This window comes from Lepidothrix coronata, unplaced genomic scaffold (assembly GCF_001604755.1).
Source record: "Lepidothrix coronata isolate B3197 unplaced genomic scaffold, Lepidothrix_coronata-1.0 Scaffold19, whole genome shotgun sequence".
NCBI lineage: Eukaryota > Metazoa > Chordata > Aves > Passeriformes > Pipridae > Lepidothrix > Lepidothrix coronata.
The window spans coordinates 1,243,172-1,255,854 of record NW_016690199.1 but is presented as its reverse complement, the minus strand read 5'-3'; the positions used below and the strand labels follow the sequence as shown (position 1 = coordinate 1,255,854).

Here is a 12,683-nt window from a genome sequence, read left to right as displayed (position 1 = left end):
CCTTATTAATCACTGCACAGATCAATGCCCTACACCTTCATAAGTAAAGTAAGGTAAAGTCAGTAAGTAACCTTGAATCTTTAACCATCAGCTGTCAGGAACATCACAGAATCACAGAATGGTTGAGGTTGGAAGGGATCTCTGGAAGTCATCTTGTCTAAACCTCTGCTCAAGCAGGACCAGTTGCCCAGGGCCGTGTCCATACAGTTTTTGAATATCTCCAAGGATGAAGACTCCACAACATCTCTGGGCAACTTGTGCTAGTGCTCAAGTGACTTGTGTGTGACTTGTGTGCTGTCATCCTCACAGTAAAACAGTGTTTTCCTGGTGTTCAGGCAGAACCTCTTGTGCTTCATTTTGTGCCCATTGTTTCTGGCCCTGTCACTGGGTACCACTGGGCCTGGCTCCATCCTCTTTGCACCCTCCTATCAGATATGTGTACACTTCAGTAAGATCTGCCCCCCCAAGCCTTCTTCAAGCTGAACAGTCCCAGCTCTCTCAGCCCTTCCTCAGATAAGAAATGCTCCAGTCCCTTAATCATCTTTGTGGCCCTTGGTTGGACTCTCTTCAGTATGTTCATGTCTCTCTTGTACTGGGGAGCCCACAGCCGGACACAGGACTGCAGGTACTGGCCTCACCACTGCTGAGTAAAAGGGAAGAATCACCTTCCTTGACCTGCTGGCAGTATTTTGTCTAATTCAGCCAAGGATACTGCTCTCTTTTTTTCCAGCACAGACATGTTCAATCTGGTTCCCCAGGTCCTACAGGTCCTTTTCTGTCAAACCACTTTCCATGTATGTGTCCCCCAGCATATACTGGTGCATGGATTTGTACCTCCTTAGGTACAAGGCTTTGCACTTTTCCTTGCTGAACATCATGAGGTTCCTGTCAAGAGCTGGAGTAGCTGACAACACTGAGATGTGACAAATTGGGACTGTATCCAGCCGTTTGTCTGTGGTGGTTTTGGCTTTGCTGAGCATTTTTCCATCACTCTCATATCAACTCTGTGAAGCAGGATGACAGACTGAAGCTTGGGGACTGGCCCAAATTTGTCCTTATGGACCACAGGGAGGTGTCTTTCCAGGGGAAGAGGACAGTGATTGTGTGTGCATGTGTGTATAAGTACCTACCCAGGGAAATGGGTGAACACCTTCCCATAGGAGAGCTGCTCTTTTTTTCTGGTTCTTGCTGTGTGATTGCAAAGTGCCAAAAGAAATCACCTGGGTGCACCGTGACCTCCAGCAATTACTAGAAATTGGGCAGAGTTAGGGCAGAGCTGTCACAATGCGGTTACCATGCTCGCTTGCTCTTTGAAATTGCTGGTTAAGAAAGATGAAGAACAGTTCTGACTTCTGTCTTAAAGCTTGTAGCAGTTTTATAGACAATTAGCAAAAAGAAAAGCACAAGAATTTCTTCTAGAAATTAATAGTTCATACTCAGATCACTGTAGTCTCCCTTGACCTTGTTTAATACAGAAAGTGCATATTCCTAATTGAATATCCCTGTAAGCTGCACAAGCATGAGGCATACTCAAAGCTCACATTTAAAGTTTGCATTTCAAAAGTTAATAAAATGCTTCTATTTTTTACCTTTTCCCAGTGAATTTTTTATGTGCATTTTGGAGGTCGTATATAAATAGCCAGACACAAATGTTTGTGCTGTGCTGGTGGCATACCATGATATTTTGGGCTGTTCTAATTGCTAAATGATGAACAATGGATTTACATTTGCGTGAATGTGATATCTGTGTGGTAAAGGACAAAGTCAAATTGTACATTATTTTTCTTCCTGAAGTTTTATTGTCTTCTCTGTTCCCTGCTCTTTATTTTATCTACCCCTGGGCTTCCCTTAACTTTCCAAGTCTCTGACTTCTATCAGACAGGAAGCATTTAAAACTAAACCTAGCTAAGACAGAAATGTTGTGTTTCCTTTCTCAGATATTAATATTTCCCCCAATTTTCACCTAGTCAACATTCAAGTTAAATAAAATTAAAACCTTCTCCTGAAGCCATTTCCTATCTATAACTTCTTTGGTATTTTATCCACACCCCTCTGTTAAAAAAAAAAGTTGTTACACCTGGCTAAACTGAATGTTGAGCATCTCCTTCAATGTCCTTGGGGGGATTTTTCCTTCCTGCATATACCCGATTTTCAATTTTCCTGCTTAACATTGAGGTGCTACACTGCTTAAACCCGTGCCTGTTCCTTGCTACCACCCATCTACTCCATCCATTGACACATGCACGCCAGTTGTCACGTTAGGGTGTTTTTCCAGCAGGACTGACTTGATGAAACATTCCTGGGTTGGTGCTGCTGTCAGTAACAAACTCTGCTCCTTGCTGAATGCTGCAGAAAAAAATTCCCCAGGGACAGCCCAGTATGTGGATCACAAGCTGCTCAAAGCAGCTGTTTATCATCAGTATAATGGCTAAATGTATTTCTTAATGCCATTTAAAATCGAGTTCCTAATCTGTCTTTAAAGGCTTAATGATTCCTTTTGTTTTCATCTGAAGCATTTCTGCTGGTGCAGTCCTGAATTATTATTATTATTTTTTCCTAAGTTTTATTTTTGTCCCTGAATTTTAGCTGGGGCAAGAAACAGTAAAGACTTAAGAATCAGACTTTTGGGGCTGCTCCAGCGGTCCTGAATTAGCAGGAACCTTTCCATAGCTGGGAAGGATTTTCCTTCAGCAGGATTTGCCGACCTGGAAAGCGTTTGCATTAACTTCAGTGGCTGAGAGTTAGATTTCAGCAGCAAAGTGCCCAGAAGACTGAAAGCACGATGTGATCCCTCTAAATATAATGTCTCTAGCAGGCAGAGTAAAGCACGTTGTGATTTCACTCACATTCACCCGTGGTTGCCTGGAAGGAGCAGTATTTTTCCTCTTTGTCAAGATCTCCAAGCCCAGAGCCTGGGGCTGCTCCGTGCAGCAATGTAGCAAAACCGGTCAAGTCCGAGACTTAAATATCAGCGAACGCAAAGGAGATTTACTAGCGATGAGTGAGGTCTGAGTACTTGTGACGTGATTTCCCTCTTTCCCGCAGGTTGGACCAAGTTTGCTCGGCTGACGCGGGCCCTGACGAACAGCCGGAGTGTGCTGCAGCAGCTGACCCCCATGAACAAGGCCGAGGTGGTGCACAAGCACTCCCGCTTAGCCGAAGTAAGTGGGACGGACACCAGCCTGCTCCCTTCCTAAGGCAGGAAGAGACTGGGGGGTGGGGGGGAAACCCCCATCCTAATTCCCATTGATAAATAATATTTTTAGAGGGAAATATTTCCCGACACTGGTTTTTTCAGCCTCTCCTCTACTCATCCTAAAGCACCATGACGTGCCAAGGCCACGTTTCTGGGACAGGTCACAAAAACATTCTCCATGGGTCGCTTTTACTTACATCAACTGTTTCTGTGCATGCAATCCTCCGTTTTCTGGTTGTTCCATAACTTTGGGTGCACAGTGTGCTCCTCCATGTGGAACCAGGCTTGATGTCCTTGAGTCCCATGGATGGTTGCTTACTCTCCCAGGGACATGGGATTGGTAGAGAAACCTCTCTGGAAGCATCCTTGTCTGTGTCCCTGGGGTTGTACAGGCACATGGGCTGTGTATATACCCCAGTCTCGACTTTCTTGCGAAGTCATTCCTGCAGTATTTTGCTCATCACTTTTGTCTTCAGAACTGATGAATGAACCTCTTTGGCAGGTTGCAAACATCTCCTTAACAGTGCAGATGGTGCAACAAGTGAATACCTTCAGGTTAACTGATGAAACAGAGGTACTGCTTTCATCTTCATGTCCGTTGGTAATGAAAAATAAATGGGTCAAAAATATATGGTCAAAATATATGGGCTGCTGAAAATTACAGCCCTAGTCAACTTGTGCCAGAGAGTTTGTCCTTTGTTTGATGCTGAGAACTGGTTGCTGCTTTAAATATTTTTATGGGTTTTTTCATTCCCTTTCTGGTTTTAGTGAACTTTGATAATAACAACTCAAATTTGAAGAGGAGCATTATCTCCATAGCTCACCCCTTGCAGAGCATAATGCTCCCCTTTATCAGGCTTAACAGTTATCAGCCACTTTCATTAGCTATACACAGGAATAATTCAGAGAGTCTGTGGTGAATGCAGCTGACTAACAAGATATTGTGTATTCTTTAGTGATTTAAAATTAAAAATTCATGCAGCATGAAAGAAATAATCATTATAGTTCAGTGGTCTCCACAGCCACTTGCCACCCACTCACCATGTCAAACTCAGCATGATATTATGTTAAGAATAATAATTATGCTTTTACAGTATCATGGGAACTCCTAAGCACTCCACCACCAGAGGCACAGGGAACTATCAAGCATATGTTAATCGCATTCGGCTTGAGCCCTAAGTAGCTTATTATTCCAGCTATGGTGAGGATGTTTCCAGCTCCTGCCCCAGTGAACAAGGCAGGGAACAAATAGGTCTGGAGAAACCAAGGAAAGAAGTCCCAGTGCTGATTTATCATCGAAGTGTTGAACGCTGATGAGTCCAAAGAGATAAGTGGAGATAAAAAACAGATTATGAGGCAAAGCCAAAATGGTGTGTTATGTGTAGGGGAAAATTTTGGCTTTGAAAGAAGTTTCATGGATTTTCACAAAGGCTGCTTTGAAAAAATGGCTGTATTGATCATTGCTTTAATTCCAGGGGAAAACCCATGGATCCCCCAGCGAGTTCAGTGTGCCACAGTGGCCAGCTTTGCCCGTTGGGTGGTTATAGGAATGTAGAAGTGCTGTTAGTGAATCTTTCCTCTAGTCCCTGGGGAGGGGACACCTGGAGGCTGATATTTTTATGGGTCTCACCAGGGATTTGGCATCTGTGAGAGTCTCTGACAAGTGGCAATGGGACTACACTGCTTGGTGTGTGTTGCCTTTCAGCTGGAGTTCCACACATGGCTTTGTGCTACAGTAGAGCTGGTGTTGGCAAAGGGAGCAGCCATGGGTTCCTGGGGGGCTCTGCTGCACTCTCACTGCTGCCTCTGGGTAGTGGGTCTAGTGCTTTTCTGGCCACGGGGTAAATTTATGCAATTCAACTGACCCTGTAGAAAACAAATGGCTAACTAATGTAACAAGTTAGTTTTTCGTTGTATCAGCTTAACTGACTTTCCTCACAGATCCTGATTGCTAAATATGACCCTTAAGGAGGGTGGGAACAGGTAGGCAGAAGCAGGTTTGCAACCCTTCAGGGTGCAGCCTGACATTGGCCCAGATGAGACATGTTGGGAAGCCACATCCCCTGGCAAAGTATGAGAGAGGCTGCTCTTGTTGCTCCTTGGTGATTTCTGAAGAACAGATTTTCAGCACAGCCAGACTTTTACTGTCTGTTTTCAGGAACAGCTCTCTCTTAGAAACATCTAAAAAACAAGACTGCAAAGAATTAATGAAGAATCTGCATCTGTGGTACTTGAGTTCATATTCTTAGCTGTTGTGCAGTTTATTCAGAGCCATTTACTCCTCTTCATCAAGGAAGCATCCAGGGGTTTATCAGTTTTACACATATGAGACTGCTGTTTGCAATCCAGCTCTCCCTGGAGATACAGTGCATCAGCTCCAATGTGGGACAGGTGTAGGGCTGAAAAGAGTTTTAAAGTTGCCGTAATTATTTATTTTATCCCATAGAGACTTGAGATCCACAAATGTAAAAGGTGTTATTAGTTCCAAAATACACGTGGATCTTTCAGTTGTCAGAGCAATATATTGCCACGTGTGCATTCCTTTGTGCTTTTGTTTCTTGTGTTGGACTGAGATAAGCGGTAATTAGATTAACTGGGAGGAATGTCTTAAGTGAATTTGGCTTGGTTCCTTTGCAGTATTTCCAGTTCCACATTTTCCAACAGTGAGCATACAGGAGATTATAGTCCTGCGCAAAAAATGAGAAGTAATTACAGGAAATAAAAGAGAACCCTCTAGTGATATTGAGCTTGTAAGAACAGCAACTTTTTGAAGAAAATAAGAAGGAAGCATGATATTGCCACCAGGGTGTTAGGGCAGAAGTTGTGCACACAGTGCTTCATTTTAGGAGGTCAACCAGCAAGGCTGGAGTCTGGTTCACCTTTGATAGGGTGTTGCTCTGGCTCAACAGTGGTTTAAAAAAGAGGTCAGGCACAAGGAATTAGTCTTGTAATGCTTCCAAATATGAGTGCTCATGTTTAGATTAAGTGTTAGGAAGAAATTCTTTACTGTGAGGGTGGTGAGGCAGTCGAAAAGGTTGCCCAGAGAAGTTGTAGATGCTCCATCCCTGAAAGTGTTCAAGACCAGATGAATGGGCCTTGGAGCAGCCTGCTCTAGTGGAAAATTCCCTGGTTGGAGATAGATGATCTTTAAGGTCCCTTCCAACCTTAACTGTTCTATGATTCTATGTTCATAGCTGCAGAGCTCAACCTGGTGTGGCAGTACCCACAACCTGTCTGTGGAACCTCTCTTCCCTTGCTGTTGGCATGGTTTCCCCTCAGTGCATCTGCAGAGACCTCCTTTTTTGCAGGAGTATCCTTAGATGCCGTGCTGCTCCTATTCATTGAGTGATGGTTGCCTCCACAGATTCTAAATAAATCAGATAATTTGAAAACTGTGGGTTGACTTGCAGTGTCCAACAAACACAGTCCCATCTTTGTTCTGCTCCTTACAGAAATCCATAAGACCCCTTATTGGATCATATTTGTTGAAAACAGTAGCATTTGCTTCTCTGTCTTTTACAGGTTCTCCAGCTGGGATCTGATATTCTTCCTCAGTACAAGCAAGAAGCTCCAAAGACTCCACCACACATTATACTACACTATTGTGCTTTTAAGACCACTTGGGACTGGGTCATCTTAATTCTAACCTTCTACACAGCAATTATGGTTCCATATAACGTGTCCTTCAAGACAAAACAGAACAACATTGCCTGGCTCGTGCTGGACAGTGTAGTGGATGTTATTTTTCTGGTTGACATTGTTTTGAACTTTCATACGACCTTTGTTGGCCCTGGTGGAGAGGTTATATCTGATCCCAAACTCATACGGATGAACTACCTGAAAACGTGGTTTGTGATTGATCTTCTGTCCTGTTTACCATATGACATCATCAATGCCTTTGAGAATGTGGATGAGGTAAGTAATTTTAGTGTGTCTCAAAAGGATTATTTTAATTAGGGATTAATTTAGAAGCATGTTCCCAGGCAGCTGACAGCAATAAGAGGCAACTCATGCTCTGTGCAAATACGTGGGGACGGCCTTAAGCTGCTGGGCTTTACCTACAAGACATTCCTGTGTTGGAGAAGAGGTGTCTTATGATTTCAGTACCATGTGTGGGTGTTTAATGCTATGGGGTTTAGAATTGCTTGCTTGTCATCCAAAAGCATTGGTGCAAGTCCATATCAAAATGGGCTGGACCAGTTGGGATGTCCCCTGTCACAGCTTCCTTTTCAGCTCGTACCCAGCAGTTCTTGATTGGCTACATTGCAGGGCTTGATGTAAATAATTACAATTCTGTGTCTGCTCTGGCTGAAGCTGGTGGCAAATTTGCCACTGACTTATACAAAAGCAGAGAATGGCTCTGAATGAGCATTTTTTAAATCCTGCCCTAGGATTAATTTGAACCAGGCTGTAATTTTTTTTTTTTTATTTGATTTCACTTTAAATGTCTGGCTGGGAGGTAGATGCATTTCTGGTTTGGTTTTTATTGGTTTTTTTTTAAACAGTTTTTCAGCTACTGCTGGAATTTTAGAAACTGTTTGAGGAGAGAAAACATAAATATCTTAAATGGATGCTGAATTAGAGCTTTTTAACTGCTAAATGTGTTAACATTTATGAAATCGAGCTTGCAGCCTGAGCTAATAGAGAACACAAGCAATAACTACGACAAATAATGCATGCACGACTCAGTGTAGAGAAATTCATTATTAAAATGCAACTATAATGGCATTAGGACTTGTTTTAATTTTTCTCTAGAGCCTTTTATCTTTAGGGCCATAAACAGATGAAAAAGCCACTGATAATTTTTTCACATTGTAATAGTTTTTTCTCAGAACATCGTTTAGTGTTTTGTTTGTTTGTTTTTATAATTCTCAAATTCTGCAGTTATATATCCTCACTATATAAAATCTACATTCTTATTTTTTAGTGCAGAATTTGCTGCAAATTTGTAGAGCTCCTTTAAAATTCCATTCCTGTCTCTGTGCTGAGTACCATCTTTTGACATTGTTCCATTTTATTTATAGCGAATATGACAGAAGTGATAATACTTGCAGCTTAAATTCAAGATCATATGAGGGCTGCCCATCTGAAAGCAGGTTGTACAGTCAGGCTGTGTAAGAAGGTGGTATTATAAAGGTTGTAAAGATAATACAGATTTTTAAGATAACCGATTTCAGGCTCAGAAGAACCTGATTTTTATAGAAATGCAGCATTATCTCTAGTTTTTGTGTTTTGATTTGTAAAACAAAGAGAAAATTTCTATGCCCAAACAATACATATTTAAATGATGAGCTTAACCTCTTCCTCTAACATATAAATGGGAAATAAATCATCTGCAATATTTGTGACAGGGAAGAGAATCACTGGCATAGTGCATTATAATTGAGACACTTAAAGTGGCAAACTTGAACCAAAATATAATAACAATAGCAAGATATCATGATCTCCAGTGATCCTGGAGCTGCTGTCACCTGCCTTAAAACAAATGAGATATTAACTACTTTTTAATAAGAGAACCAAGAATAACATTTGCATGTCCTGAAATGGTGTGTTATGGCTTTGGAGCCTCCAGCAGACATTGGCTTTTAACTGCTTATGTACTTGATTTCAAACCCCACCAACTCCAGTTTTCCCTAGTGCCTGAAAAGAATTGATTTTGAAACAGGTATGTAAACAGTCAATCTTTCATCCTTGGGTCAACATTTCTCCTTTTCTCTGTCTTCCAAGGGAGTTTTTTTTATTATTATTTTTTGGTGATAGTTCTTCATTTGTGATATTTAAGAGCTTTGAGCTGGTTGGTGTGTTCTGGATGGTTGTAGTTATTAATGCTCTTTACTTTCATTTGGTTTTTAACATACATTTTAACTGGTACTTCTTGTCTGGGATTTAGCTTTTTGGCCCCCCAGCAGCAGCATGTTCATACACTGTTCATAGGTAAAGAATAAGGAAATTCATAATCTTAATTTGGAAGAGATGCTCTGATTAAAAGGAGAGTTTCTCATTAGAAGCTGAGTGTTTCCTTCTTAAAGCAGGTAGGAGAGAGAATTCTTTTAGGTCTTGATTTTGATAGGTTTTAGCTCTATATCTTGGCCCTGTGTGTTGGTAAGGATATTTGTAGCATTCAAGTCAGTGATTGTGGCATTTCAGATAAAGTTACAGAAAATCAGAACTTAGCAGTAAAGACCTTGGTGGCAGGTCTTGGTGCTTTGAGTTCTTGGTGCAGTGGTGAGGGATGGACCCAAATCAGAGTGAATAGCCCTAAAAGCCAGAGAGTGAAAGGTGACTTTCCAAGTTTCCCTAGTTTGTCCCACCTCCATCCTTCATTTTTCCACATAAAGCATCAAATTCATTTTCTTCTAGTTGTTAAGGGACTAGATGAAAAGGGGGGAATACTATTGCAGGGGGTTTCTCTTCCTCCCTATGGGCAGATCTCTCATAAGGAAGGATATGGCCGAGGAAGTTTGGGTTTGTGTCTCTCTGTTGCAGACTGCTCTGTGTGATACAGGTGCTTGAAGTGGATTAAGATGCCTTAAGCACCAGAGTGCTATTTATAATGCCAAAATTAAGGAGAAAAAAAATCAAAGATTAAAAAAAATAGAGTTTGAAAAAAGGAAATGTGTACTTTTTTACCGAGGGTTGTAGCTGTTCAAATTCAGCCAGTCTTGTTCTGAATAAGAAATGGTGTCATTTCCATCATAGTGTCATTTCCATCATGGACAATGTTAGGTCAAGGCTGGATTCTTGTGAAATTCCCACCTGAGGCAAATATGACTGCAAATCAAAGTTATTTTGTTGTTCAGTGGATGTAGAGGCTTGGTAGGAGGATTTGATGGAAAGGATTATGGCACACAAATTGAGAAATGGTGGGTATTAAGATGATTTGAGGCAGAATTAGAGGTGTAGGTTTCCATGCCTGGAGTTACAAAGCCAGGCTGTTAGTCTGCTCAGGGGGATTGGGATGTGTGACAAGGAGGGGGAAAGATAGGATAATGACAGATACCTTCCACGGCATAGAGTGATCTAAGTTGATGTGATGGACGAGGAATTAAGTGGCTTTAGTAGTACTATTGAAAGGGTAGGAGAACAAGGTAAAATAGACTGGAGAAAAATGAGCTAAGAGAGGGAAAATGGAATCCTTAGTGGGATACTTACTTTATTTGGTAGAATTGGTAGGATGGTAGTCCTAGAAATCAGAAAAATGCATGAAATCTTTTCCGATTGGGAAGCATTACTTGCACTGAAATACATTCTGGCTAAAACAAAGCCATACAGAAAACCTTTCTTATACAGAAGTGTGAGAGGGGACACTATAACACAGACTGAGGAATCCAGCCAATTTTCAAGGTATGAACCAGAATGCAGAGTGTGTGCCCAGAAGCTCTGAAACTAGGCTGGTTTTTATTTCTTTTTAAATAAAAGACTTCTCTGAAACTTCATATTTAATCCAAAAATGTCTGTCTGTCTCTTTTTTACTGAAGAAAAAAAAAAGAAAAAAAAGACACAAAATTTTGGAGTAATGGGTTTTGATAGCGGTGTTTGGATCCAAAGATTTTGGTCCCATGTCAGTCTGGGCTGCCAAAAGCCATTTTTTCCATATAAGTCACAATTACCAGAATTCCATTGTGCTGAAATTGCCAGCAAATGAGTTTACAGCGTGCCTGAGGATGCTGACCAGATATGGTCAAACCATGCTACAACTCCCTTTGGGACCAAATACATCAATTTGCATCCCAGGAAACCAGCATGTTGTGTAGGTGTTTGGCTCTTGTCCTCACATGGAGCCATGCAACTGGGAGAGTTCCTGGAGCTGGAAGGACCTCAGGTACCCTCACTCAGGTACAGACACACTGATACAGTGCTGCTGAGCACTGCTTTTGAGCTTCTGTGAATAAGTATATTAGGTAAATATTCCCCACATTAGGTGGATGGACAAGCTTTTGGCCAAATGGAAAATGTTTTCACAAATAAGGTATTAAATTCAGCTGAAAAAGCCTCTTTTACTATATGGAAGAATATAATTTTGTTTTGTTTTGTGTTTTTGTTTTTGTTTTCTCCCTGAATTTTTACTGAGATTTATGAGTTTCTGAGTTTGTCACGAAACAAAACCTAAAAGCTTGTTCTCACCTCTTTTGGAAATGTGGTTGTAAAATGACATGTCACATGCTATGAAGAATGGAACAAGAAGTCAGGGTGGTACATACAAATAACCAAATAGATGGTTTTCAAATGAGTTGCATAAAAGATCATCCTTTCTACAAAAATTAGTTTTGTGAGCCAATGGCTGGAAGCGAAAGTTACAGAAATCTAAATGACCTAAACCCAAAGTTCTCTGTCTATTGTTTAATAATTTAAGACTGCATGACCCAGTGGCCTTTAAAATTCAGTGATCTTTGCAGGGCGTATTATGGCATAGGGTTCTTGTAGTTGTAATTTTCTTTTAATTATTATTATCGATCTATTTCAGCAGTGGCAGAAACTTCCTTGTATCACTGCAATTAATAGCAACTAAAATAGCAATGTCTGTAAATTGAAAGCAAGTAAAAGCTGATACAGCTACTGTAGCCATATTCACTATTTCAGTACTTTACTGCAAACATTCCCTTTTCAGGAGGTATTTGAAGGAGGGTTTAAGGGCCCCAGACTGAGTGGCATATGCAAGGTGAAGATAAATTGATGTGTTTCAATAATGTGGCTTTGGCTCTGAAATACAGTCCCTGGCTTGCTACCTTTTTAAAATCTAGGTGGCTTACCTGGACAAAATAATTCCCAGAACTAAATCTGCAGCCAAGTGTTAAACTACGATGAAAACTCCTAGCAATGTCACAACAGAGGCACTGAGCCTGGGACCTGGCATTTTCCTCTCTTTTATGCAGTCAGAAGACAATTAAATATGAAGAATACTGTCATTCTGTTGTAGCGTGCAAGAAACCACAATATAACAACACAGTGGCATGGCTATGGTATCCAAATATAAATGTATCCACTGTAGGCATAAATTATGTAGATGGTCAACCATATTCACACCTGTCACTTACTCCCCCCTATTACCCGTTACTTGCACAATTGTACCACTTTTCTTTGTTTTTTTATTCAAGCTAAGGTTTTATTAAAGTTCTGCCACTGTTTAATTAAGTAATCAGCTGTTAATTTTTTTTAATTAATTATCCAGCTATTTTAATGCTACACAAGGGCCTGGGATATTTCTGCAGGTTCCCCTGTGGAGACATTAGAATGCCTTCATGATGTGAAGGGCGACTTCTGAAAGGGAGAACCTGAGCTGGAGTCAATGTAGGGGGTGGTGGGAGTGCAGGCAGGGTTGTCCCACGAGGTGGGTGTGACCTGGTAACCTGGTAGCCTCGGACTGTGTCACTCTCACGTGGATTATGGCAAACTGAATTGCAATTATATGTCCTAGTGGTCTTCCCCCCCCCCCTTTTTTTTTTCTTTTTTATTGTGGTATATATGTTACTGGGAAGCAGATGTTGGG

The 12,683-nt window shown here is 41.1% G+C and overlaps 1 protein-coding gene across 1 annotated transcript in view; it reads left to right on the top strand.

Moving 5' to 3' along the window:
* KCNH5 (potassium voltage-gated channel subfamily H member 5) overlaps positions 1-12,683 on the top strand; it is a 166,214-nt gene that overhangs the window by 37,067 nt on the left and 116,464 nt on the right. Inside the window, exons 5-6 of the mRNA XM_017807645.1 lie at positions 3,046-3,161; positions 6,719-7,111. Coding sequence (XP_017663134.1) covers positions 3,046-3,161; positions 6,719-7,111 — 509 coding nt within the window. The remainder of the gene's footprint in view (positions 1-3,045; positions 3,162-6,718; positions 7,112-12,683) is intronic.